The following is a 26935-nucleotide window of genomic DNA, read 5'->3' as shown; positions in this document are numbered from 1 at the left end:
TGTGTGTGTGTGTGTGTGTGTGTGTGTGTGTGTGTGTGTGTGTGTGTGTGTGTGTGCGCGTGCGCGTGCGCGTGTGTGTGCGTGTGGCAGTGTGACAAAGACAGATGTCAGACGTAGACGGAGATAGCGTGGAGAGGAGGAGAGTGGGCCGACCTCGGCCAAGACGCTTGGAGTGGGAGGAGAAAGAGCGAGTCAGAGATACAACAGAGTGGCATATGTATAATTGACAATCTATGATGCCTCTCCGTAAGGTTTAAGACATTTTCTTTCTATATTCTACTTTTTTTCTGGCCGGCACAGGAGATGGTAGCGGGTGAGTCGGCAGCTCTGATGGAAATGGCAGGGCAGAGCGGAAGCTTGGCAAGGAGAATGTGAAGGGGAGAAAATGCCAAAGCAGCCTTGACATTTTTTTTCTTCTCCTCCCCCCCCCAATCAGTGATGCACTTTTACGAAGACGCAGGTCTGTCACTGATAAAAGTGGCGAGGACGGGAGACATTGGGGTGAAGAGACACTGTGCAAAAGCCAAGCCAGCGTGGGTATTTTGTGTCAGTGTTGTGGGTGGAATCTAAATGGGTGTTGAAGTGAATGATGGGAAGGAAGAGTGAAAGTGAATAGCGGAGCAGAAGTGCCCAAGGTGCGGTGTTGCTGATTGTTTCCTTTTCACTCGAGATTATTTGCTGCGAAGTTTGTGGGTTTGTGGCCATTGTCTCCATTTTACTCATCATGGTAATCTCGTCAGAGAAGTCAGATGAGGAAAGAAACGCACGCAACCTTTATCTTGGTGAAACTCTTTAAAAACCACTTTATTTGGAGACAGGATTTAAAGTTAGAACACTGTATGTTGTAAAAATCTGAAGGTAAACACACAGCCACTGTACATTAAGAGCTATGAGTTAAAGTTAATACAGAAAATTGCTCTGCCAACTGCCTGGATCTATTGCCAGAGATCGCTCGGTGCTCTGTTCCAAGATGGCAGTCCGTTCACTGCAAGTTTTCCGTCGGTCCCACAAAGTATGCGCGTTAAAGACTGAGCCTTCAGACTTCCTACTGGAAACACAAACACAGATTAAATGAAATTTCTGCATCTCTACAATACGATTTGAATTCAAACCTCTATTTTGGGCCAAAATAAAAGACTTAACCTTTGCGTTGCTGTTACATGAAAAGATCTGACATCTGTCAAACTGTATCATGACGTTTAAAATCATGACGTTTTAATATTTCATTTCAAAATCTATATATATATGACATCATCCCAGTGTAAAGCCAAAGGCCGAGCGTGACCAAGAAGGTGCGGCCAGGCTCTGGATTTTTATAATGGCGGGGTGACAACTGTCTGTTTGATTTGAAAAACGACTGAGCAGATTTCCATGAAACTTAAACACGGGTCAAGAAAGAACCCATTCAATTATGGCGCGGATATGGACAAAGGTCTAGGCATTTAAAAAAAAAAATCTAATATCACTTTCTTTGACATTGCAAGATGGAGCGTTGTTGTTTTTTTAATTTAATTTTTATATATATTTTCACAGATTTTCCAGGGAATAATAATTCACGGCTCTCGATGAAAAAAAAAAAAGAAGCCATATTCAGGTTTTGGTTTGTCTTTTTTATCAACATAATCATTCATCAGCAATGGAGGTTAGATTTCATGATCTGCATTGTTTTGTTGGCTTTGCTATTACAGCAGACTTGATTGAATTCAAGGGGACTGTCGGGACTAAGTGGAGGTACGCGCTCTATATAGTTTCACTCTCGTTATCCCCATGTATCGCACTTCATCTCACCTTTTTCTGTCTCATTTCCGCTCAGCAGTTGCTGCTCCGTTTTTACCTATTCTCCATCACCTGTGTGGGTTTTCACACCAGTGCTGCCTCAGCTCCCACCATCCTTCCTCTGTTCCCTCTCTCTCCTCCTCCTCCTCCTTCTTGAATCTTACCCCTCACACGCTTCTCACCATCCAGCTAAACGTGCATTGTTTTTGCCCCATGCTGTTCCACATCATGGCGTACTGCGCGTGTTCAACTCCCCCGCCTCTCTCTGTCTCGCCTGGCCTCTATCTCCCGGTACGCCGCTTATCTGTGGTCTTTGGGAATTGTGTGAAACAAATTGAGCAGGTGCAGATAGGTAAGGATCTTTGCTTATTTCTTATACAGGCGTTTAGGTTAACCATTTAAGTTATGCTTTGTGCCCAATTATCACAATTGGTGGGGTGTGCAATTAAGGCCTCCCTTTGTAGCTCGACCTACAGTAATAATAACAATTATGAATAGATGTGAGTGATGAGTTCCTTTCATGTTCTCGTTGTCTGTCCTCTTTCTGGTTTTGCATCATTGTGTCTTGGCCGCGTGGATGCATATTTATAAAGGTCTTGGAGGCATGGATATAAACTGCATATGATTTTTAGCGAAACACTTCCCTTACGGGTGTGGATGTACTATGCAAATATACGCATATATGAGCCACCCACTGACAGCAAATTCACTCCGGTGGTATTTTTCAGCGTGCACATTAACTAACACACGCACACACACAAACAAACACACACTTGAATGAAATGAAATTCCTGATGAAAGCAAACATTTTAATCAAATAAGTTCAATTTTCCGACCCAAGTAAAAGGATTTGTACGCTGGCAGACTGGGGAAGGTTATTAGATTTTTTGAATATGAAGTGATTTGTCTCCCTCGCGCTCTCACAACATGTCATCCCCCGAAAGTCTCCGATTGGCTCGGCTTGACTGAGGGGAAGTGTGCACAACAGTAAATCGTTTCATTTCGTTAATATAGAGTGGGAGGCCCGCCTCCTCAAGCTGACACTTTTATTGCGCTTATAATGTGAAAGCAGCACAAATTGCGTTATAGTGTCATATAATCGCCCACGAAAAACAAACTAATGATGATGGAGCTGAGCTGCGAGGCTGCTCTTCAAAAGCAGTTCGGTGACTTGCTCAAGGACATACTGACGGGATTTGAACTGAACCACCAACCATACAGATAAATCATAATCTGCGTCACATCCGCCAGGGTAAAGGAAAAATCTCTTAGACAGTTCTATGACCGAGCGATGATCAACCGATGTTTTTCTGCGGATATTTTTTTGTGCTGTTTTGATCCGAATCGGGTTTTCACTGCTGTTTACACTGCACCTGAAGTCCAACAGTGACAAAAGCTTCTGCCTTCTTCCACCTACTCTGCTTTACTATGTTGTCAAACTTGCCATATAAATAAATGGAAGTATTACAGCCTTCAGTAGTGTTACAGACTCACTTGAGTTTAGCTTCAAGAGACCATTCAGAACAACCAACTTGCACAAAATGTGGAACGTAAATAAAGATGGACGACTAGTGTGTGACCTATGTACACTGTCGCCGCACATCTTGCGTTTTTGACAACATTTGAAGCCAAAGTCTGCGCAGTAGTGATCGCGGAGTGGAGCCGCGATATCGAGGTCCTGCTGATTACAAGCGCTCGACCAATCGCAAGTCAGTCTTGGCTGTCAATTGTGACGTTTCACCCCGTTTTATTCGCATCAAATAACTATTCAAAACCAAACTCATCAGAAGCATGAACACTTGAACATAAATCAGTGTGATAAGAACTAACAAACATGACAGAAACCATGTTTTTTTACCTTTTTAGTTTGGTCCATGTCCCATCCACTAACATGGAGGAGGCGAAGTTCACGACCTATACTGCAGCCAGCCACCAGGGGCCAATCAAGATGATTTGGCTTCACTTTGGGGGAGCTGTCATGTCGTCCATCTTTATCTACAGTCTATGGTATGAATCTGTTTACTTGACTCACTGATGTCAGTTTTTGTACTGTCTCTTGTGACCCTGGAAACTTGTCGAACTGCAGCCCGAGGCCCGAAGAAACGCACAACACAGACACACAGTTCTCGTTAGCCTATTATCCTGTTGGCATGTGGATATTACTTCAGATTCCTGCAAGCCTGCGGACTCCACAGAGAGACCCGCTGCCGTCACGTTTGTCAAGGCAACTTTTAGTGCCTGCTGGTGGGAGAGTTTGTCCCTCAGTATTTTACATCCTCCACAGCCTGACTCTGGCACTCTGCCCTCTGCCCATTCGCTCCCACTGGAAAATGTAGATCTTTTTAAAAACAGGTCATGATTTATATCAGAGAATAAATTGAGTTACAGGTTCCGTGAGGAGTCCTTGACTGAGTTTACTGCGTTTCGAGGGTGAAAATTACGGCTGTCTGAGTCAGAGGCCCAGCCAGTTATTAACCATCTATAATTTCACTCTTCATTTAGATTTAACCAAGTGTAGGTTTTCATACCGCTGATCCTCAAATAAAACTTTGGAGACGGGCTGGTCCCCATGTAATGCAAATTGTAAAATGTTCCATCTCCATCTCCCTAACAGTCCAGCAAGATTCATCTCAGGTATCCTTCTTCCTCTAGAATTTTCACATTTACAATCTTGCAGCTTTGCCTTTTAATGTTGGAAAAAAAGGGATTGTGTGAGTTTTGTTAACGGAAGCTTAAAGACGCACAGCTGGAATTTGAGCATGAGCATTTCTGAAAAAAGAAACTGTGACCAGCACAGTAGTGACTCTTGATGGAACTTGTGCTGTCATAAGATAAATTGGGCTTTGGCTACACAAACAGTACATTTCAGTATCATCAATTCATCTTTTATTTACGTCTTTTCATGGGATTTGTTCATTATCAATAATACTTTTGGTTTCATTTAAATGTTTTGTTTTTAGTGATTAGAATCACATAAAGACACAATAGCGTGCAAGTGAATAATGCTGGTTGTCATCTGTAATTGGTTCCAGTCCAGAAAAAACCTGATTGTCCTATGTATTATTCATGCAACTGTTTTCACTCTTTTTCCTGTTTAGTTATAGAGGTATAACCTTCGTATAACCTAAAACAGCAAAACAAAGTAGAATGGCCCCCAGTGAACCGCATACAGTCCCAACAGTCCCCTTATGAAACCACTTTTAAAATCTATCACATCTCGATTTTCATTGGGAACCGCACCATATTGCACACACCCATAGATATCAGTCCCACTAAATGTGCCAGATTTTTTTTTTCATCAAGCTTCATTGATTATTCCCTGGGAAATTGGTGAAATTGTCCAAAAACGCCCTTTGAAAAGAAGGTGAAGAAAAAATCCCCGGCCCTCCACCGAAATGTATTTAGTCCTTTCATGGCCCGTCTTACATCATTCCACCAAGTTTGGTGGAAATCTGTTCAGTAGGTTTTGTGTAATCCTGCTGACAAAAAAACATAACCTCCTCGGTCGGAGTTGATCAGAGAGGAAGCTACAAACCTGCTCCCCATTCATTGGAAGAAACCAGGTAGCGTCCCAGCACATTTACCTGCCCTGGCCATAGTCCCGCCCAGAGGTAAATGTATATTAATGAACACTGGTCACTTTGTCCTGTTCCAACTTTAAACTCCCAGGAGTGTTGTGGCTCTTTGCTTGAGCCCAGCGGTGCAATGCTCAGCACCGCTGGGCTCTCTTCTGTTAAGTCCGTTTATTTCTGTTGACAGCTTTATTATAGCCTTCCACCCATTTGCATAGGTAATCAGCCCGCACTTTCAGAAAACCTGTTTAGATTTAAGATGGCAGCCACTAATTGGAAAAGGGAAGGCAATAAAGCAACATTTGAGCTGGAGTTTTTTCCAACTCCCTCTCTTTGCATGGGACTAATAAAGTGTGGTCCCCGCAGCTTAGGACAGATTAAGTTGTTTTGTTTTTTTGGCCTCAGATGAAACATTTGAAGCGGGTTAATTGCCTTGGCCCATGCTGGTAATGGCAGAGGAATCGCCTAAAGCACATAATCTTTTCAAAGCCGCGGCTCTTCCACAATGCTGACTTTCGACAGCCAGGAGAGAGGCAGAGTGACAGACAAGAGGCAGAGAGTAGCCTCGCACTCTACGGACGAATCGACCCGCTGTGGTTACAGCCGTAGCATTCACCTGACTGCGGCAGCACAGGAAGGGGAGAAAATGAATCAGTCCATATTTAGAACAATCCGTGCTTGTCAAACATTCACCCTTAATTTACACACAAGGACACATCCAGAGGCCTTTGGGTCGTTGTTCAGTCATTTTCAAACTACCAGCTGCATACTGATGGTACAGTAGCATGGACCCATGCTCCGTGGTGCCACTAGAGCACGGCTCGAGGTGACTCCCGCCGTGGCCAAAATGGAAATTTTAATGAAGTGAGCGCAGCGGTGGTCGTCCCCTCGCCCTTCCGCACTGCTCAAAAATGGACCCCGGAGATTTCATTAGAACAACCCTTCCCCTCATAACAGCATGTCCCCTTTGTTCCCATACATACCATGAAAGACGGAAAGAAAAAAAGCATTCGTTTGACCATATTCACTTCAACCATTGCTCTCCTTTTTTTCCGGATCCCTCTCCATTGGTCTGTTAGTTGGTTTGTGTGCTTGTTTTTTTGGAGGATTACGCAAAAACTTACCGAACAGATTTCCATGACACTTGGTGGGAGGATGGGACAGGGGCCAAGAAAGAAACCATTAAAGTTTGGCGCCGATCCAGACACACAGGAAGGGATCCAGGAATTACTTCTTTTTTTTTAACATTACGAGATAGAGCATTTATTTGACATTTTCACCAATTTCCCAGGGAAATTATATTATATATTTAGGATACTCGCAATTTGGTTGGACTTGATTGATCGAGTGTTGGGGCCTTGGCGAGGAACATGTTCTACTGAGTGGCATTCTAGTTCTGTGCTGTTGTACTTTCCACCTGCGTATTCCATAAAACTCAGTCAGTTTCTGTTTTCTTTCAAAAATTGGTTTCTTTTTAAATTCCCAATATTTTGACGGTGAGTCAATATTGGCACAGCAGCCTCTGACCCAAGAGCCATAAGTCCAAATATAGGTTACCACGGTAGCTGCAGCTGTGTCAAGTCCGGTTTATTTCTACATCCCCTCATCACAAAAAGGTGCATCTTTGTGGACCTGCCTGTAGGTCAGGACTGACTCATGGATAAAGTGTTACTAGACCCCGAATTGGCTAAATATAACCTTGTAAAATAAAACCAAGACAACAGGATTAATATCACAGGGCAAGACCTGAGGGCAAGAAAATGCAGGAAAAAGCAACAGCCAGAGACTGTGCGTAGCATGGAGGTTACTTAAACAAGTGAAGGGGGAATAGTGAAACTGACCGTAAACTTGTAGTAGAAAAGATATATAGAGATTAAAAAACAGTGGCACGCTAGGTGGAGGTGACGTCACAATAATCAGAGCAGATCATATCCCGTCTTCAGGGTTTTGAGCAGGAATCAAACGAATCACGTGGAAATTTGCTTCGTGTTTGGTTTCTGAATTCACCATAAGAGCAAGATACACACACACACACACACACACACACGAATTTTCGCTGGACAAAGGTCGCCAAAGTTGAACTCCACGCGAAGCAACGCTGCGGATTTGGTTCGCCGCTGGAAGTGAGCAGTGAGAGGCGAAGGTTCGCCACTGCTACAGATCGCACATACGCGACCGTTCCATAAAAGGGGGGCAGAGTCGAGGTCCCGGCTGTGTGCAGGGCTCGGTCCGGTCAGTCCGTAATGTGCAATTGACTGAATATTTACTTTGATGAACTCTTGTGCGCTGGTGTATGAACTCTCAGAAAACGTAACGGGGAAAAAACACAAAATAAAAAGGACGGATGAGAAAGCTCAACAAAAAAAGAAAAGAAAAGAAAAGTAAAGAAAAACAGACACAGGCCTTGGCTTTCTCCCACATTTATTACCCTCACTCTCCCCGTCCATTTATCTGTCAGCGCCAGCATTTTCACGCCGTGTTTTGACTTGCAGCACTAATGACGAAGATTATCTGCCTTGAGATGCACTCAAGTTTCTTTAACATTGGAGGCCAGAGAAAATGCCGTCCTCGCTTTTACCAGAGAAATCTATCTAGGCTCTTTTGTGCATTGATGAGCCAGGCGGCATAACACTCTCCATAAGAAAGCACATGTTTATTTCAGTACGTGTGTCAGGCAAAAAAAAAAAAATAATAATAATCACATAATTACTGTGATTACAGCAGCCATTTTGATTTCAGTCTTTCAAAAGGTGATGGCAGAGAGAGTTTGAAGAAAAACTGATCGTTAGTGTCGAATTGAAGTTTGGACCAGAAGATGAACGGTATCGAGTTTGGGTGGTTGTTGCTTTTTCCACAGTTGGTGTCTGAGTGTATTTGTAATAAAGCTTTAATATAAAGTACTAACACACACACATGGAAAAGCAACGTGATATTTCTGTTTTAAAGTGAGGAAAATAATAATGTCAAGATGTACTATAAGCAGAGCCTTTGACACCTTTTTGCGTTTTTGTTGTGACTTGAAATCCACACAGGTGGCTCTTTCTTCACGAGCAGGGACCTGTCTCCGTTCTGGTTTATGCACCAATCTTTGAACAGTTTGGAGCGTTTCCACCGAATACAAAGTCGGGACACTGAAGACAGATGGCTTTGGCGCCATCTCTAATCCTGACAACCTTGACCTGTCCTGTGAAAGTCGTCCGGCTTGAAGTGCTCACTGCAGAGCAATGGAGGACTTGTTGGCGGAAAACCCTTACAGCTCCTTACAGCTACTTGTCCACCGCCTCCTCAACTCTTTCTCTTTGGGAAACCTTCGAAGAGTGAGAGGAATTGGCAAGCCGGCTACAGTCGGAATTGAAATGTGTGTAATATGTAATATTTCAGACGCTCAGTCAAAAGGAGTAACTTGTCATGAATATTGGCTCGGTGAAAAACGCATGTATGAGGCGTCTACGTATATGACTATGGAGTCAATCACACGGCACTCAGCCAACCAATGGGGTGACTTGATCAGATCTTGATCGATGTAAGCATCTGATTAAACTGTCACACATTCTTAGTGTGGTTATCTCACTCGGTTGTGAAGTGCAATAACAAGTGTAACGCGTTATATGTTTGAAACCCACAGGAAATGATTTTTGCCTCCTCGCAGCTTCCTGTGAAATGAGTCTGTGCAGCTTCGCGGCCAACGGTCTCTGTGAGACCCTGTGGGTTTCTTCAACTTCCGTCGCGTCAGTGGTACTGTCCGCATCGGGTGCACTCAAAACCAAATAGGTCGCCTTGCCGAAATTTACAGGGCGTGAGGGGGTGTAACAAAAAGGTGTAAGAAGGAAAAAATAACTTTCACAAAAAGCGAGCTTCTGAAAAGAGGCAGATTCACCCAGGACGGCAACACAAAAACAAGATCGATTGGCCAGAAACGACAAACACCACTCGAGCAGCATCACAGCAATCTACCGATTTCACCAAACGCAACCTCGAGTCTGAGTAGTCGTGCGCGCGCACACACACGCACGCACGCACACGCACGCACGCACACACACGCACACACAGGTCCTACGGCCGCAGCAGCCCCACTCGCCTTAAACAGACAAATAAATCTAAAATCTAGAGAAAGTTAAAATAAGATGTACTTCGCCTCCCAACACTCATCCTCTGAATGTCCGTGCATCTCATTGCAATGCAACAGCGATTCATTAATACTGTTTGTGTTGGTGAGTGACTTCACTGTCCCACCGCAAATTACAGAGACGGTGGTTTGCACTCGTACAGGAGAACGGACTGTGTCCAACATAAACATGCAGACACGTGCCCGACACGCATGACACATGCTCTGCGGCAACATGAGGATAGTAGGTCTTTCCCCTCCGCGCACTCTGTAATTAGCGGACAACCGTCGCGCTTAATTGCCACGATTTCCAGTTCAGATGGCATTTCAACAGTAGACGAGAGCCTGTGCAGTACAGATGGTGTGTCGAGAGGCCGTACTTTACACTGCAATTACAGAAATGGGACCTCTCGAACAGAATCAATCTATGAAACACTACACACGCTGCCTTTTGCCTCATGCACACCCTCTTCATTACCATTTGACCGTAAATGTATGAATAAATGTATGAAACTGTCTAGGAAAAAAAAAAAAGGCACTGGTTCACGGATTAGCAGAGATGTGCAGCACACACAGCTTTTGACGTCAAACTCCCACGCCATCTCCGCGTCACTTGTACACCACAGCATGTCAAACCCTTCCTGAGTCGTGTCACAGTTGTTTCCTGTTTCGGTGTTCTCCTCGACTTCAGCGTGAAGAAACGACCCATGTGCACAGTGATCGTTTGTGTCCGGTCGGCGCGGAGGTGGGGTTGTTGTGGCTCCTGTCGCTGTTCCCCTTCACTCGCCTGCACTTTCTCGGCGCCTTTCTCACACAAGCCAAACATGTCCAACAACACGGTGGGAGAGAACGGAACGGCACATGACATGCAGAGCACAGCCTACGCTCTGATGTACGGGTCTGTTATGGCGCTGGGTCTGCCCCTCAATGCCGTGTCGCTGTGGATTCTGCTCCGCCGCCACGGCATCACGTCGCCCAGCACCGTCTTCATGGTCAACTTGGCAATCTCAGACCTGCTGCTCGTCATCTCCTTGCCCGCGAGGGTGTTCTTTTACGCCACGGGCACCTGGCCGCTGGGCAGTCTGGCGTGCGTCTGTTTCACGATGCTCTTTCGCAACAACTTCCGCTCCAGCATCATCTTCATCACCTTCATCAGCGTGGACCGGCTGCTGGCCGTGGTTTATCCTCTGAGGTCACGGCGTGTACGGACCACGGCCAACGCCTGGAGAGCTGCGGTGCTCATTTGGCTGCTTTTGTACACGGTGAACGTCCCAGAGAGTGTCAAATCAATGCGGATTGTGAACGGCTACAATGGATCACTTTGCTTTGAATTTCGCCGCCGTTCTGGTGACTCGCACATTTCTTTTTTGCATTCTTTTTTTTCCGTGTTTGTGTTAACCCTGCTGGGAGTCAACATCGTGTGCACTGTGCTGGTGACTTGGACTCTCCGCAGACGTGTAAATGAATCTGCAAAGGTCGACAACAAGGTGAATGTCATGCTGATTTTGGCCGTGAACTTGTTGATGTTCACTATATTTTTCTTGCCATTGTCACTTTTTATGTTCAAAAGTGCCGTACCTTATATCACACCAATGACATGTTTCGCTACTGTGAACTGTTGCCTGGATCCGCTGCTGTATTACTTTTCTTTTGATGGCTTCTGGAAAAGAAAAGAGGATGTGGGCACCTGACTTGCAAGACAACACTCTGTGACATCAATAGACAAGGCACATGTGGCGTCACCGAACCGAAAAGGCATTATTTGTACGTGTTTTGCTCAAAAAAATGTAAAAACCAAACATGGTTTATATCTTAAATAAAAATGCCTTTAAAAAAACATTTGTATTCTTCCTAAGGTTGGCAGTACAAAATCAAATACACTAAAAACACACTTTTTTTTCTGACACCAGAGATTTTTTTGAACCAGATCTACTGTAGGTGATCGTTGAAGGGGGAATTTCTGTGGTTGTTTTTTTTTTTCCTCCTCCATGTGACACAGATTGGATGTTTCCTGTCTGTGAGTAGTGAAAGCTTGTACAGGTAAATCCCCTTTTGTCACTTTCCATGTGACCTGCAAAAATCAGTCAACACAGTGTTGGCACGCACGCACGCACACACACACGCACACACACACACGCACATGCACACACATACACACGCACACATTTTTTCTAAACTGCAATAGATTCAATTTGAGGAATTGGAATTTGAAAAATTTTATTAAATATACTTGACTTAACCAAAATGTTGAATGATTCAAACTAGATTAGAGCTGCAACAGTTAATCGATTAGTAATCGATTACTAAATCAATCGCCAACCATTTTCATAATCGGTTAATCGGTTCAAATAGTTTTATGGAAGAAAAAAAAGGCAAAATACTCTGATTTCAGCTGCTTAAACGTGAATATTTTCTGGTGTCTTTGCTCCTCTGTGACAGTGAGCTAAATATATTTGGTGTGTGGACAAAACAAAACAAAAAAACCTACAGATTAATGGATTATGAAAATAATCCATTCTATCTAACCTCAATGCATGTGTGTCCAGGAGGAAAACTATTTTCTCACAAATCTGCACGATTAAACTTTGCCAAAGAACATGAAGAAGACGCTTGATGAATGTTGGCATCTCATTCTTGGGTCAGACCAAACCAGTACGAAGTTGTTGGGAATACGCAGTTTGTTCTGGGGATCCATATTTACGTGTCAAACGATGGTCTGACGTAATCTTCCTTCATCCTCGTTAGCTCTTCCTTCGGTTGCCTTTCAACATCCTTTGGCTCCGTCTCGTGTGTCTTTGGTTTTTAAATCCTGTGATGCAGCTGAGGCCGTTTTTTTTGTCAGTGTCTCATTTCAGGTGCCAGCAGCACTCAAGTCCTCTGAGCTTTGCCAAACGGAGGGGCATCTGTGTACGCCTGCAGCACATTGATCCCCCCCAAAAAAAGGATCTAGATTTTAAATAGTCCAGATGTAATGTCTGGATGAAGACTGTGGGGGTTTGTTGTTGACAACTAAGACACTCCGCACCGCCACTTGGTCGTCGGTACATGGAAAACTAACAGCATAACCTTTCCCTCAACACCTTTCTCACACATACATTTTGGTGTCTGAGTTCTTCACTAGGCCGCCGGGTTAACTTAGCTAAACCCCATGTACGCCGCAGGTGAGTGTGTGACATTCTAAAAATATACTGTAGTTATTTGTGTGTATTAATTGCTGAGCCTTCTGAATAAAGTCCGGTCATCCCCGGTGCCGCTGGCGGCCGGATCTTGCAATGACCTTTCATAAATTGGAGACCCGTGTGGTTCCGTCCCTCGTGCTGCTCCATATATGTTTTATGTGACCTTTCCCTGTGCCCTCTACACGGGGGGGGGGGGGGGGGGGGGAGTGGAATGGCGAGAGGCGGGACAGAAAAAACACACGCCGTGCCTCTGTGTTGATGTTCAGCCATAATACACCACAGCACTGCACTTTGTCCAGTCTCGTCTTGACAGCGCTGTGGCCATAAAGTCAAATTCATTTGAGCTTTTATCCAGCGCGGAGTGGATTGTTTTCGTCGGCGGTAGGAATTGGCTCCGTGCTTCGTGCTCACCGGAATGTGTTTGAGGTTTTTTGCGGCAGAGCAGTGTTCGTGTCGCCGTCCCTTCCGCGTCTGTACAGTGTTTGTTCAGATTGAATTTGTGTGTCTCCGACAGCTGTGTAAGAGCTCTCCATCTGTGAGTGGCTGATATCGCAGATGTGTAGAGATGAGAGGGTGCGAAGCCTGCGAAGGCCGGTCACGGTCAGACGACCCTCTTCTCCCGAGGTGAAAGGCGGAAATACGCATATTCTGCATAGTGTGCGCACCTTTTTTTGTCCTTTCCCAAGTGCTCACACGTGCTTTAACAATAACATGAGGGGGGGGGAAAAATCCCGTAAACAGCTACATTCAGGTCCGCTAGCTTTTCTGCCAAGACCCACAAACAAGCCTGTTGTGCAGCAGCCAAGTCTGTCTCCGACCAGAGGAGGACTGCTATTCAATGACGGCAGCAGCTTTGGTGACTGTGGAGAGTCAAGCAGCACAAAGAGCCAGAAACAGAGCCAAAGAGGGAAAAGGGAGAAGGGGTGGGGGGGCAAATGCTGAGCTACTGAATGGACAGATGAGACACCGACGGGCAGAGGAACAACAATCCTCCAGCATCTGAGGCCTTGAGATAATCCAGAGATCATTAGAGCAGACAGCCGCTCAGCCCAAACAAGCACTGGATTTTTTTTTCTTTTTCAATATGACACAGGCGAGCAGTGTGTATTCATATTAACATCTATGGAGGTTTGAATCCCAATCACTGCACCGCAGTTTTAATCGGAAACGAGTTGCCGTTCATGCGGAAGGCAAAGACGAATGAACAGTGAAACATTTTTTTTAAATCAAAACTCCAGGATGTGATTTGGATTCCACCTTTTCCAGACGGAGTGCGTCCTGTAGGATCGAACCGACATACATTATGATGACGATCCTAAAATCCATGGGAGTAGAGTTAAAGCATGAGGAGACAGAAGTGTCAGGAAACAACAGTTTGAACAACAACACACCAGTTATGATGCTTAAAGCTGTTTTTGAGTTGAAGATGATCTCAATCGTGTTTTGTCCAAACAGCCGCTATCTGCACACAAGTGCGGGAATTGGTTGCAGCTTTTATTTAGGTTTTATCTTTTAAAATCATGCAGCCAACATCAGATCCAACACTTTAGAGGAAAAGTTCACTAATTCACAACAAATGCCTATCATTTTTATTTTTCGATGGCCGTTAGATGGGGTTCTGTACCACTCCTGTATCATACAGCAAATGTGTAGCTGTGGGTAGCAGCTAGTCAGCTTAACTTAGTGTAAAAAAAGAAGGGAAACCAGTAGCCACCTTCAAGTAAAGTCATTAGTTCATTATTATAGTAAATTACTTTTTTGCTGAGCTATGAAACTTGATTAATAACTTCATAATTAATTTTCCCCTGTGCATCAACCAATAATTTTCTCTGATTTCTCCACAGTCACTTTTGATCGAATTCTCTTGACTGCCTGTGAAAAAAAAACTTCCACTAACTCATCTCACTGAAAACCAAGTGTATTAACTGTTGCTAATTTTTTTTCCTGTTAGTCAGATGTCTGCACTACGTGGACTCAACAGTTATGTAACTTTGACAAACCTTATTGTACAGAGATGAATGTAAGCCAATTTATGCCTGGAAGGGTAGAAAACAATATACTTTTATTATTAATGCGATGTGTATGCGATGTATGATAAATAGGCTACATGCAAAAGCCCTCTTTTAATGTTCCAATGGAAACGAGAGCAGCGAGTGAAAATTAGGTTGCGTAAAGCGTGAAAAAAACAAAACAGAAGTTTTGGATTGTGTATTTTTCTTGTCTGACTGGAGAGGAAATAATATTTGCTTTTATAGTTTTCAGTAATGGGATTGAGAGATGTGAGAGACTTTGAGCAGATGACAACTTCTGGCCCAGTTCCTGCCAGTGAGGCGAGGCAAAGCGGGTCCAGGAGGCTTTCTCACGGCTCCAGACCTCTGCATGATGTAGGCGGCATCAAAGCAGCGTCACCGACACTTCCTCGGAAAGAGCCGGGGGGGGGTTGTTGAAGCCAGGGGGATGATGGTCTATCTCTTTGCCTTTCTCTACCTCTTCTCATCCCTCCTCCTCCTCCTCCTCCTCCTCCGACAGCCTCAGCCAGATGTCAGTGGGAGCATGCGGGGGCACTGCACTCTGTCAAACACACTCACAGGAGAGCGAGGGCGGAGAGGGGTTGGATGGAGAGAGAGATCTGAACGTGGTTACAGCAGAGTGATTAGAACGTGCATGGCGCTGAGGAGACGACAGAGGCATCGGGAGAAACAACGGAAGGGGCCAAAGAGGAGATGTGGGCTGAAAGACGGGACAAATGGAAACAGTCAGAATGACCTCTCAGCTGAGGGACAGACGAGTGGAGGAGGAAGGCTGCTGGCGGATTTGTCCGAAAGGCACAAGATGGAAGATGAGCTGTCTTGTGTCCGCCAGCAGCATCCGACAGCGAGGAGATTGACGGGAACAGCAGCAAGGAGCAATCTGCCTCGGACCTTCTCCGCAATCTCAAGTTGAAATGTTTCCCTGGGGAAGAAAAAAAGCATTGCATTTTAATGTAGATGTCCGACCGCGTTCCCTAAGAGCTGATGTTCAAACATTTAAATGGACCCCGAGGCCTGCACTGCCAAGCAATTTCAACATACTCAGGATATTTGGTCGTTAATGTGGCTTCACAAACGCGGCCTTATAAACCTGAGAAGTCTTTTGCGTTCGCAGCATACGGACTCATTCATACGAAAAGAACAGCAAACTATAATATCAGACACATGTACGAAGAATATACACAATCTGGACTAAAAGCAACATCTGCAGCTGCCAAATGCAACAATGACACCTGCAGAAAAACTGCGTGAATGCTCAAGTTAATGGGTTTATAATATCGCCGTTGCATCATTAGCGCACGAGAAGATCTCACTTTAATTACAGTTGTGCATTATATTAAATTAACGTGTCGCTTAGCTGTATTCACACGGCGTGCCAGGCAATTCCGGCGTACCAAGCGTACTGGTATGAGAAATGCACGTGTATGTGTAAGGCATTCACTTCTCCTTGTTTATATACCTAACAACAAAAGAATGGACCATTGGTTTCAGCGATTGAAGGAAATATGGCTTTTTCTATTCTCTCCGTGTGTCTGGTAAATGATCAAATCAAGATGCATGAGTGCACTTTTCTATCCGTCACACACTTGCCGTGCACAGAAGGCATCTCCTCCCAGACCTGCTTAATATGTGTCTGTCCATGTCCAACGGCAGTCTTGGACTGAATATATTCGTCACGATTAATATTTTCACGGGTGTTGGCACATTGCTCGACAAAACCACGTCGCGTCCCAGCGCAACGGACTACATGCACTGGGCTCCGTGACGTACATTCAAAATGATGCTGCTCGTCTTTTTCCGGCATGTTTACCGTTCCTGTCTTCACCCACTACTTCATTCCGAGTTTTGTCACGAGTGTTTACGCAGGAAATTGTCCAAAACGGGACATTTTCAAAACAGAGGAAGAAGTACTCGGCGCACTAATGGCGTCCTAAGTTTTCACGGGTTTCCGACCCCTCCTGTCCTGAGAAGACGACTGCCGGGAAACGTACGTGGGGATCATTTCTCCGTCACACGAAGGTCTGCAGCTCACACTTCGTTGGCGGTCAGCTAACGAGACAGCGCCATTGTTGGACCGGACCGAAAAACAATTGGGCAGTACTAAGCAGAACCCGGACATGGTTGTGCACGTGGCCCATGGCTTGACCATTCATAACGCCTACGTGCATTGCCACTCAAACATCTGGCTTCAGCGATGCCGCTGAGTTGTCTACGACGCCTAAATCTCTGCAAAGTGCCTGGAATGCAACGCGCGTTAGATCATTACGGGCTGTGAGTCTGCCCCCATGACAACGCGCCTCTGTGCGCGCCGCCGTGGGGAAATGTCACCCAGGTGCACCGAGGGTGACTCATTAGCGCCGCGGCGCTCTGCAGCAGCGGATCACAAAATGGATGCGGAGTGAGCCCGTGTGCGGCCTTGGGACTTTACTCAAAAGAGCCAAGAGAAAGAAAAAAAAATCCATAAGAAATAAAAACTGTTACATCTACCTCATCACAGCTCGATGAATTTATGACGGAGACTTTCGATGCGGGGTCGTCGCGTGTCGTTGGCGCTCTCGCCTTCTGTGAGCTGCACTATGCGCCGTGTGGCACTTTTTGGTTTTGTCAACAGTTTGGACGACCGCAGAGCATCCCGCCGACATGTCTCTGCAGGAAGAGGTGCTTTGGAAAAAAAAGGTCTCTATTTCAATCCTTGTCGCCTCTTTGCTTCTTCTGGGTGGAGCAAACTGACAGCTCTCACTGCACATTGTGTATTTATGAGTCTGGCAAACGCAATCGTCAGTTTTGAACTAATATCCTCGTCGTCCTCTCATTGTTTCCATCATCATTTAGCAGCCTACACGGCAAATGGCCCCCCATTATGCGTGTTGCTAATATCTCCCCAAAGTGAAATACTTACAGGAGACGAATAGGATTGCACATTAAACTACTCAGCGAGGTTAGATTGCCCTAATGCACGCAGCATGAGAGGAACTTTGTTTTTTTCCCCCTCCCCCCTCCTCCTCCGGACCCTGTGCAGACAGATGGACACAGTTTGATGTCACATTAGTGTCTCGCAGTTCACCATTCCCGGGTTGGCTTAGACGGTATAACCTGGTGGGCATAATGTGTGTCAATAATGGAAAAAAAATTGAGAGAGCAGAGACGGAATCCTTAGGAAATTGCAGCAGGTTGTAATTTTGAAAATAGCCTTGATGGGGAAGAAGAAAAGAAAGTATTTTTGCCTGATGCAGCCCAATCACTGATACAGAAAGTCATATTAAACCCAGAAAATAACCTGGCCTGCCAGACCCCCCCCAGGTGACTTGCCTGGTTACATTAAGATTAGTTATTTCGTGCACAGCTTTTTCCGGCGTTACCATTTTTTTTTTGTTTTTCCGCTGATTCATGGCTGTAATTTGTCGGAGATCTGTGGTTCGGCTGCAAAGCCTGGAGGAACCTGGTCTGCTTGTGTTGCATGTCCCTTAAACGTTCTCCAGCTATACGGGAATAGCAACATTTGATACTAAAGGGAGCAAGCTATTAAAAAGGGACCTATATTCTCATTTCTTTTCTGGCAGTGCTTATAGTAAAGTAATACTGTAATAATTAAAATACGCTGCTGTTGCTTCATCCCCGCGAGGGATCGAAGTGACCTCGGCTCATTTCGCTGTTGCTTTTTCCCTAGGAAAGCCTTTTTGTTAACAAGACACCACTTGGGTCGACCCCCATGTGAAATGAAGACCAAATTTAAGTTTCATCACGAGACGGTGTGGATTCAAATCTTTGCATTGTCATCCGTTTGTGTTATTATTATTATTTCTTCTTCTCCCTGCAGATAGCACTGGCAATATTTTTCCCTGCCTCCCAGAATAATCCTTAACCTAGCAGAGATAGTCCAAGAGAAAACTTCCTTTGAGATATAGGCTACTCAGGAAAATTGAAAAAAAAAGAAAGAAGTTATTATTAATCCTGCCGCCCTGGACCAACACACACACACACACACACACACACACACACACACACACACACACACACACACACACACACAGGCATGCCAGCAACACACGCCTGCACACACACACACACACACACACACACACACACACACACACACACACAGGCATGCCAGCAACACACACACAAACACACACACACACACACACACACACACACACACAGGCATGCCAGCAACACACGCCTGCACACACACACACACACACACACACACACACACACACACACACACACACACACACGCTTTACAAACTGGAATAATTAAACAAGGATTTTCTTTTTTCTTCTTCCTGTGAAACATTGGAAACAGTCACGTTATCTCTGGCAAAAATGAGCCCCGTCGCTCAGGGATTTGAAAAAAACCCCACAACTTTTTATTGCATATTTCACAATGCACGTGAAAATATTTGAAAATTTAAGAAGCACGAAGACTTTGTCTATGATGAGATAAATACCGGTGTGAATGTCTCGGAATTTCAGCTTTTATCGAAGACTGACTTTTTCCCTATTTCCCCTGTGAAGGTCAAAGTCCTCACACTTGAAGCAACTGAAATCCTGAAAAAAAAGAAAGAAAAACAAAACTGGAGATGCAGATGTGGGTCTATTTCTGCTGCAGCCTGCTTGCAACTAGATACACACACAAAAAAAACAGTTTCCCTAATGATGACATGTGAGCTCAATAAATTACAACCTAGTAACAAAAAATACAGTATTATTTTAAATCCTATCTGTCTGTGGTGCTGATTATGGGTGTACAATAACTGTATGGCATTTTTTTTTTACTGCTTGATCATAACCATATCATTATGCACGTTGGGTTCTTTAATAGCCTCATCATGGCAGGGTATAGCAGCCCAACATCAGCACTTATAGGGCTGTGGTTCATTGCGCAATAACGCGTCCTTCATGGGCCTTGGGTGTTCCACGTTGCTCTTCATTCGGGCGACTTGTTAATGGAGTCAGTTTTTCAAAAACTGGAGGCTATTGATCCGCTCCTCGGCGCGGCGAGTTGTTGGAGTGGGCTGGGACGCTCCGGAGATATGAGACGGGAGGAGGAGGAGGAAGAGGAAGAGAGAGAGAGAGAGAGAGAGAGAGAAGGAAAGCGCCTGATTCCATCTCTCTCTCTCCTCCCTGTGACGCGGTCCCGGGCTGCGCTGCTCTCTGGTCCCGTCTCAGCTCAAACCCCCTTGAGTTGGTGCGTCCGTCGTCCTCCCAACCTGCGGTGCGGTGTGTGACGCGCGGTGCGGTGCGGTGCGGTGCGTTGCGGTGTGTGACGCGCGGTGCGGTGCGGTGCGTTGCGTTGCGGTTACCCGGTGTCCTTTCTGCTCCACGCCGCCCGCCTTGTCCCGCGTACCAGCGAACTGTCTCCACACTCCTGTGCCGGAGGAGACGGGAGAGAACCCGAGGCGCCGAGCGACGAGGAGAGGGCGGAACGGAGGCGGAGGAGAGTGGGAAGAAGAAGAGAGAAGAGTAGTCGCGGCAGTCCCCCTCCGGTCGCCCGGACTGAATCTGCGCCGCCGTGAAGATGCTGAGGAGAGCCGGCGTGTTGTTGGCCGTGGTGGCTCTGGGGTTGAGCGCCGCTCACACCAAAGGTATGTAGGTGAAGGGCAAGTTGCTTTGTGCGGTGCGCGCATCTGCCGCGAGCGCGCACCGGCGTTGTGATGGATGGATGTGGTCAGAGAGGCTGTGTGCGTGGATGGGGAGGAACGGCAGTGTGTGTGTGTGTGTGTGTGTGTGTGTGTGTGTGTGTGTGAGAAATGGATGGAGAGGAACGCCAGTGTGTGTGTGTGTGTGTGTGTGTGTGTGTGTGTGTGTGTGTGTGTGTGTGTGTGTGAGTGTGTGTGTGTGTGTGTGTGGTTGATGATCTTTCTTTAAGAAAATGATCATTTCCCTGTTGTGTTCCTCTGGGACTTGGCTCTTAATTACTACACATCCTCTAATACCACTTGAGTGTATTTTTTTTTTTTTTTTGCTTATTGTATCCGGCATGGCATCCGTACAGCAGTTCTACTGTGTTTCTGTGGCGCTCATCCCACTGTGACCTTATTACAGCCTGTATCTTTTTGGGGTTAATCTCACGTCGGAGCTGCGGTTTTGCAGCATTACTAATATCCTTTGTCTGGAGCTGGAAAAAGAAGAAGAAACGCACGTCTACACGGTCAGATGTTTGGAGTCTTTTACGGCTGAGGACTGTGTGTGAGCGAGGGAAGTGGAGCAGATCATCTGTGAAGTTGAATTTGAGCCCCCCCGCCCCCAACCGCCGATCTGCATCTTTGAAATTGCAAAATGTCATTATCACCCGTGGTGGGTAAGGGTTATGAGTACGACGCGTGTCCCATTCATTAGCTTGTTGTGGATCCAAGGAGGACGCCAAGAATCCACACACATCTCACAGTTTCACAGATTTGAAAGAATAAAGACGATCAAACCCTTAAGAAGCAGATCTGTGAGGGCTTTTGAACGCACACGTCCTCTGCAGGCAGCACGACAGCACTCCGACTGGTGGCATGTTTTCAAGTTCATATACTTGTTAGTGCTGCAATTAAAGTTTAGCTACTGTGAGCTTCTTCTTCTCTCTCTCTCTATAGAATAAAAGCTTTCACGAATACACCCAGACGCTAATGAAGCCATCTGAAAACGTGTATATGTAAATCAAGCAGGGGTTGTATTAATCAGTAGGCTCGTTTTAATTCACAGCTGCAATTAGCTCATTAGTATTCCAAAGCGAATTACTGTATATATATATATATATATATATATATATATATATATATATATGATGTTGATGACACCCAGATGTTGCACACTTGCGCCACACTGCCGGCGGTTTTGCGTCAACGCTGAGTTAATTTTAGGTCCGTACCCGTGGTATCCCCACGTGCATGTGGGGAGCACGCGCCAGGCTCAGCTCTCCGGCGAGCCTGACGCGTGCTGCAGGTAAGGTGGCAGATGCAGCAACAGGTCGTCTCCCCCCCCCTGCTAATCAGCTCCCCGTAGACCGAGGCTGGTTCCTTTTTGCACGGCGAAATAACAAGGTGACACCTGCCAGTTTTCCGTCCGGCAGCCAAGAGACGCCACAAGTGTAATCAGCTGTCCGTCCTGACGCGCGGAGGGAGCTTCCCTTGCTGGTCGGCTGCCCGGCTGCGGTCTTTTGTCTTTGTTGTCGTGTGCGTGGACAACACGCGCGTGCTCCCGGGCCCGCCGCAGGCTGTGACCTGGGCCGCAGGTCGAGCTACTTCCTCGTTTCTGTTGGATTTATCTGTAAGACGCAGGCGGGAGAGACGGCGGACGATGTGCCCGCGCTCGAGGATGCCTGCAAATTCACTCCGAGACTGCTTGTTGCCTGTGGGGATATCGCGCATTAACCCGGTTTTTATGTTTTCTCGTAATGCCTTCAATTGAGTTGTAGTCAACAACGGGATGGTTGCATTGTAAGCGGATGATTTATTGTTATTTTTGTGTCCAGAGCTCGGCTGTGAAGTAAACAAATTTCTGCCAAGTCAATGGGGGTTGGAAAAACCAAGCGCACCACGGTTCTAATTGATCCCCCAGGGCCGCTGCACAGTGCAGTTAAATCCAGGAGAAAATGAAAGTGTCTCTCCGATCTAACCATCCGCTATCTGTTGCCGCACACGGACCTAACGCTGCCTCTCCCCGTACTCTGTCACATTTGGCAGGGAGCAGAACCCACGGGAAACATCAAACCCAAATCAATTTTCCATTTCTTACCCCCACATGTATCCGTTTCTCCGTTTCAAGTTTTTCTCTTTTTTTTTTTAATGACGACTAAAATGGTGCCCTCGTGTCAAGCGCGGCGAAACGATCCGCCGCCGTGCAGCGCCGAAAATATGCAAATCTGTTTTCTCTCCCAGATAACTTTGAAGCACCGCTAACCCCTGTCGCTTTCTGCTTAGCCGCCGTTTCATTCCAGGAAACGCGCGGACGACATGCGACTTCCTTCAATCACCGTCGCCCTGGAGTCGTCCGCTCCCACTCGGCGTGCATGTGGCCGCGTGCGTGCATCCACCGAGCGTGAGAGTTGTAATAATCGGAGCTAATGCAAGTGCTAACGTCTCTGTCAGCGCGTGTGTATGTGTGTGTGTGTGTGTGTGTGTGTGTGTAAGTATGATTCCCCCAGGACCGACGGCGGAGCAGATCGACGGGGGAGAATCTTTCCGGCAGCGGAGCAGAAAAGAGCCATAGAGTTTTTGTTTTTTTTGCCAGCGCTGCCCCGGAGCCCTGCTCTTCATGTAATTCCGAGCAAATATGAACTCTGAATTTAGACAGCTCATTACCGGCGCGGCGTATTTTAATTCAGCTACCCACTGCGCGGCTCCTCGTCGTCGTCGTCGTCGTCGGTGGAACCGTTTTCTGCCGCTTTATTATATCCAGATAAACACGCCGTGCATTTTTGATGTCGGTGAAGCAGGTCTCCTTAAGAGGCCCTCTCGGTGGCGTTCTCGGCGCTGCGACGCCCGCTCGTGAAGTTACGGGATTATATGACACAGGTTCTTATAATTTATGGTTTTGTGTGGCTGGGGGCGCTTGAGAGTCTGGGATGAAGGAGGGCGGAAGGGGCATCGTCATTTGAGGAGCACATTAGCAAATAAAAAAAGTAGGGAGGGGGTGTTTGGCCAAAAGAACAAAAAAGGAAACAGTGGCAGATTTATGTCCCCCTCCTTTGGAAGGAGGGGAAGTGCACTATGGGAGCACTCTATAAATCCTCCAATGAGGCTGCGACTCCAGCCGGGGTGTAGCCGGGGGCTCGGCCACACGGAGGAACATCACAAGAACACTTGTCCACTGTTTTCAAAGCTGCGCTGATCTCCGTACAGCCCTGTGCCATTTGACAAGCAGGAGCGCTTAGTCGCCAGGGCCCTGATCCCGGCGCAGCTCCGCAGCCGTCAGAGACCAAAGACACACCGGCAGGGGCGGATAAGTCTAAGCTATCGTCTTCAAACGAGGGGGGGGATCCTGTGATCCGGTGGTTACTGACACTAGCAGCGCCGCGGATGACTCGACAATCACACAGCTCCTCGGCGAATTGAACAGTCCGTGAACGAATGCTTTTTTGTAAATTATTATTGCTGATGACAAATCAAGCCTTCCCTCTCCTGCCTCAGTGTTAAAATGTCAGCGTGGAGCGGGGGGCGTCTGTTGTCTGCGCAGAAAGTCAAGAGTTTTGTCACCGAACGCTTCTGTCAGATCCAAGTTCAGTAGAGTCTATCTCAGGTATTCCACCGTGGCCCGCGCGCTCACCTCCTCCTCCTCCGTCTTTACACCATACACAGTATCTAGCTGCTTTTGTCTTGCCTCCTGTATTCTTGTCTCTTCCAACACTGTTGACTTTTTTAGATGTGGAACGAGGATGGGGGGTGGTGGTGGGGAGCAGAGTCAGTTTGTGCAAGCGTGCAGTTCAGTTGCTGACTGAACTGGGTGCATCTCACAGAGAAGTGTGGTTGTTTTCATCGCTCGCTCCCCCCCCCCCCCTTCTCTTTGGTGTCTTTGAGTGGTCGCGGCTGACCGCACTTGGAAGCAGATATCGCTGATTTGCCGTGCAAAGCGTAAGAGAGACATTATTTGATCAGAGTCGTGGCCAGAGTGCTTTTTTTCCAGAAAAATTTATTTGGAATCTCTGATGTCTTTTGGACACATTGGATACATTTGGGGAGGGGGGGGAGAGAAAGGGAAATTTAGAAGCAGCTTTTGGAGCTTTCCAATCGCGTCACACGATCTTCATTTGCACATGGATGTTCAAAGGAATTTGACAACACCTCTACAGTGACAACATTTGCTCAGATACAGGTCCCTGTAGTCAATGTCAGACAGTTGAAGGGGACAGAAACAGAAGGGAAACACTCTTTGTGAGTGGAGGGGGGACTTTAACATCTTTTTCCGAAGCCATGGGGATTAATCTGCTGCCGCAGGATAAAAGCCCCCATTCTTAAGGGAAGATTTTTTAAACCTGGCCGCAGGGATTTGCCTCCCATTGAGCCACAAGAGCATTAGTGAGGTCGTCAGACACTGAGGCGCCGCGGTTGGTGATTCGGTTCCTCTCTCAGGACGGACGGGATTGAGGTCAGCGCGCGACATCGTGTGCGTTGTCGTTTCCAAAATGTAAACTATTGCGACAAAGTTGAGCGCGCCGTGAAATATCACCGTTTCTATTTGAAATTTCCCTGAATTGAACAGGACAGACCCGGGCTAAAAGTATGACATTAGGGTTGTCCACTTTTTTTCCAGTGTCATACAATTTTCCCTCTACGTGGAAGTCAAGTCAACAGATACACAATTGAATGGCTTACAGAACTGGGCTGTCCAAATACATGTGTTTGTATTGTTCATTTCTGTTCCTTAGCTTGCATGCCTACGTGTGTGAGTTTGTGTCGGTGTCATCACCGCCACCACAGTGCCACACTCGGTCCCCCTCTTGTTCGGGATTATCAAGTTTGTAAGATGCTTAAAGTGCCTTGCTCTACTTCTGACATGCTCCCCTGCTGATTTGCTCTCGTGGCCCACGCCACATGCAATAGACACCACTTACTCACACACACTTGCGCACACACACACACACCCAAACACACACACACACACACACACACACACACACACACACACACACACACAGGAGCTCTCCAGGATTTTTCAAGGTTCTCCTTCTGCGACCACTTCATTGCTCCTCTCATCCGTTTGCTCCTGTTTTCCAATCACTTACTTCTTACGTCCAATCTCAACCAGCGAACACACACACACACACACACACACACACACACACGAACGCTCACTCTGACGAGTAGCGAAGGGTTACGCAGACAGACAGTGCCTGACCTGTCCCTCTCCACCAGCTGGGTCTGGGTGACCTTCAGAGGAAATGCACAGAGGGGGAAGATGGAGAGAATTAGAGGACGAATGAGAGGAGAGAGGGAGAGAGAGTCAGAGAGAAAGTTGCAGATCTTTGTCCCCGTGACTCATAAGTCTTCCCACTTGACAAGTGAAGCACTCCGATCTGAGTATAGACAGCTTCCCGCCTTCAGAGTAGGCGTTGGCATGTGGATGGAATGTTAATATTGACCGTTTTCTCATTTTTTAATGACAGTAATCATCTATCCATCTTCAAACCACTGGTCCTGTCCTGGTTTGCAGGACGCTGCAGGCAGTGAAAGGTTGGAAAAAAAAGATATTTAATTTGTCATGATGCATAGGCAGCCCTGACAAATCAATCCTGATTCATCTAATTCACAGTTTAAACTATTCTGTGGCATATTTCTTTTGGGACTTGTTAGTATATCAAAAAAGGAGTTAAAGGTTTAGTCCAATCAGGAGAGACTTACTGCACAGAGAACGGAATGAGAATTAGAAACAAATTAGATTTATTGTGAGTATGACGAATAGACTTTGGCGCCTATGCCCCAGCAGGAAGTAGAACACCGTGGAGGCTGGTGCTTCACATACGAAGGAGATTTCCCGCCTTTAGCCAAGACACTGGTGGTGGTGGTGGTGATGAGGAATGGAGCAGGAAGTCGGGACGTCTCATGAAGGTGCCTCTGGTCGGACGGTTTCTTGGGAGATGATCAGGCGAGCGTGTCGGGTTGGGATTGGATGAAAAGGAGAATGAGGTGGTGGAGCTTAGAGATTGCGCGAACTGTGCCTGTGAATAGGGAGGCGTGTGCAGAAGACGTTCCTTCATGTCCCCATGTCAACATTTCGGCAACTATTGGGATTACTTCTTGGCCAGCCGAAAAAAATGTGTCTCAACCCTCCCTCGACACTCGGTCTTCTTACCAGATGACACAAAGGAGATGTTGGATCAGACGCCCTCTGTTTTTTGGACTTTATGCTCGGCTATTCTAACTGGCTGTCGCCTCCGGCTTCATATTTATTCATGTTCAGTATACACACATTACAAGAGTGATACCGATCTTGCAACAATAAACTTATATATGAATATCATGCTACGCCAGGGAAACCTGTAAAAGTGAAAGTGGGACACGATGGCACCAGCATCTGATCTCCTTCACTTCCAGTTCACTGTTTGCTGCCAGTGTGAGCGTTTTTCCCGGAAACCGCTGACTTCTGTGTCCCCTCCCGGTCTGCTGTTGTGTTCGCTTGGCTTCGCTCACAAAACACGAGGTCGCAGGATCCAGTGCGAGTCTCCCGCGGTGTCACCGCCGAGGACGGCTCCGTATTCAGGTCGGCCCCGGCTGCGAGAGCATCGGTCGCCCGCCGCGGCTAATGGTTTGATGATTGTCCACAGGTTGTGTGCTGCCGGTACACACA

General features: G+C 46.5%; 2 protein-coding genes across 2 annotated transcripts in view; both read left to right on the top strand.

Moving 5' to 3' along the window:
• Positions 1-9850: 9850 nt before the first annotated feature.
• On the top strand, positions 9851-11294 carry lpar5b (lysophosphatidic acid receptor 5b). Its single transcript, XM_035623821.2, has one exon. The coding sequence runs from the start codon at positions 10161-10163 to the stop codon at positions 11142-11144; it is 984 nt and encodes a 327-aa protein (XP_035479714.1). The 5' UTR covers positions 9851-10160; the 3' UTR covers positions 11145-11294.
• An 8484-nt stretch (positions 11295-19778) lies between these two features.
• The window catches only part of LOC118299628 (calsyntenin-2-like), a 204623-nt gene continuing 197466 nt past the window's right edge, over positions 19779-26935 (top strand). Inside the window, exon 1 of the mRNA XM_035623491.2 lies at positions 19779-20250. Coding sequence (XP_035479384.1) covers positions 20184-20250 — 67 coding nt within the window. The 5' untranslated portion in view covers positions 19779-20183. The remainder of the gene's footprint in view (positions 20251-26935) is intronic.

This window comes from Scophthalmus maximus, chromosome 11, assembly GCF_022379125.1.
Source record: "Scophthalmus maximus strain ysfricsl-2021 chromosome 11, ASM2237912v1, whole genome shotgun sequence".
Lineage (NCBI taxonomy): Eukaryota > Metazoa > Chordata > Actinopteri > Pleuronectiformes > Scophthalmidae > Scophthalmus > Scophthalmus maximus.
Note: the sequence above shows the minus strand (reverse complement) of the source record. Positions and strands in the feature narration are given on the sequence as shown.

Excerpts from the sequence above, each read along its gene's own strand:
- lpar5b (XM_035623821.2), top strand. The coding sequence starts at position 10,161 with ATGTGCACAGTGATCGTTTGTGTCCGGTCGGCGCGGAGGTGGGGTTGT.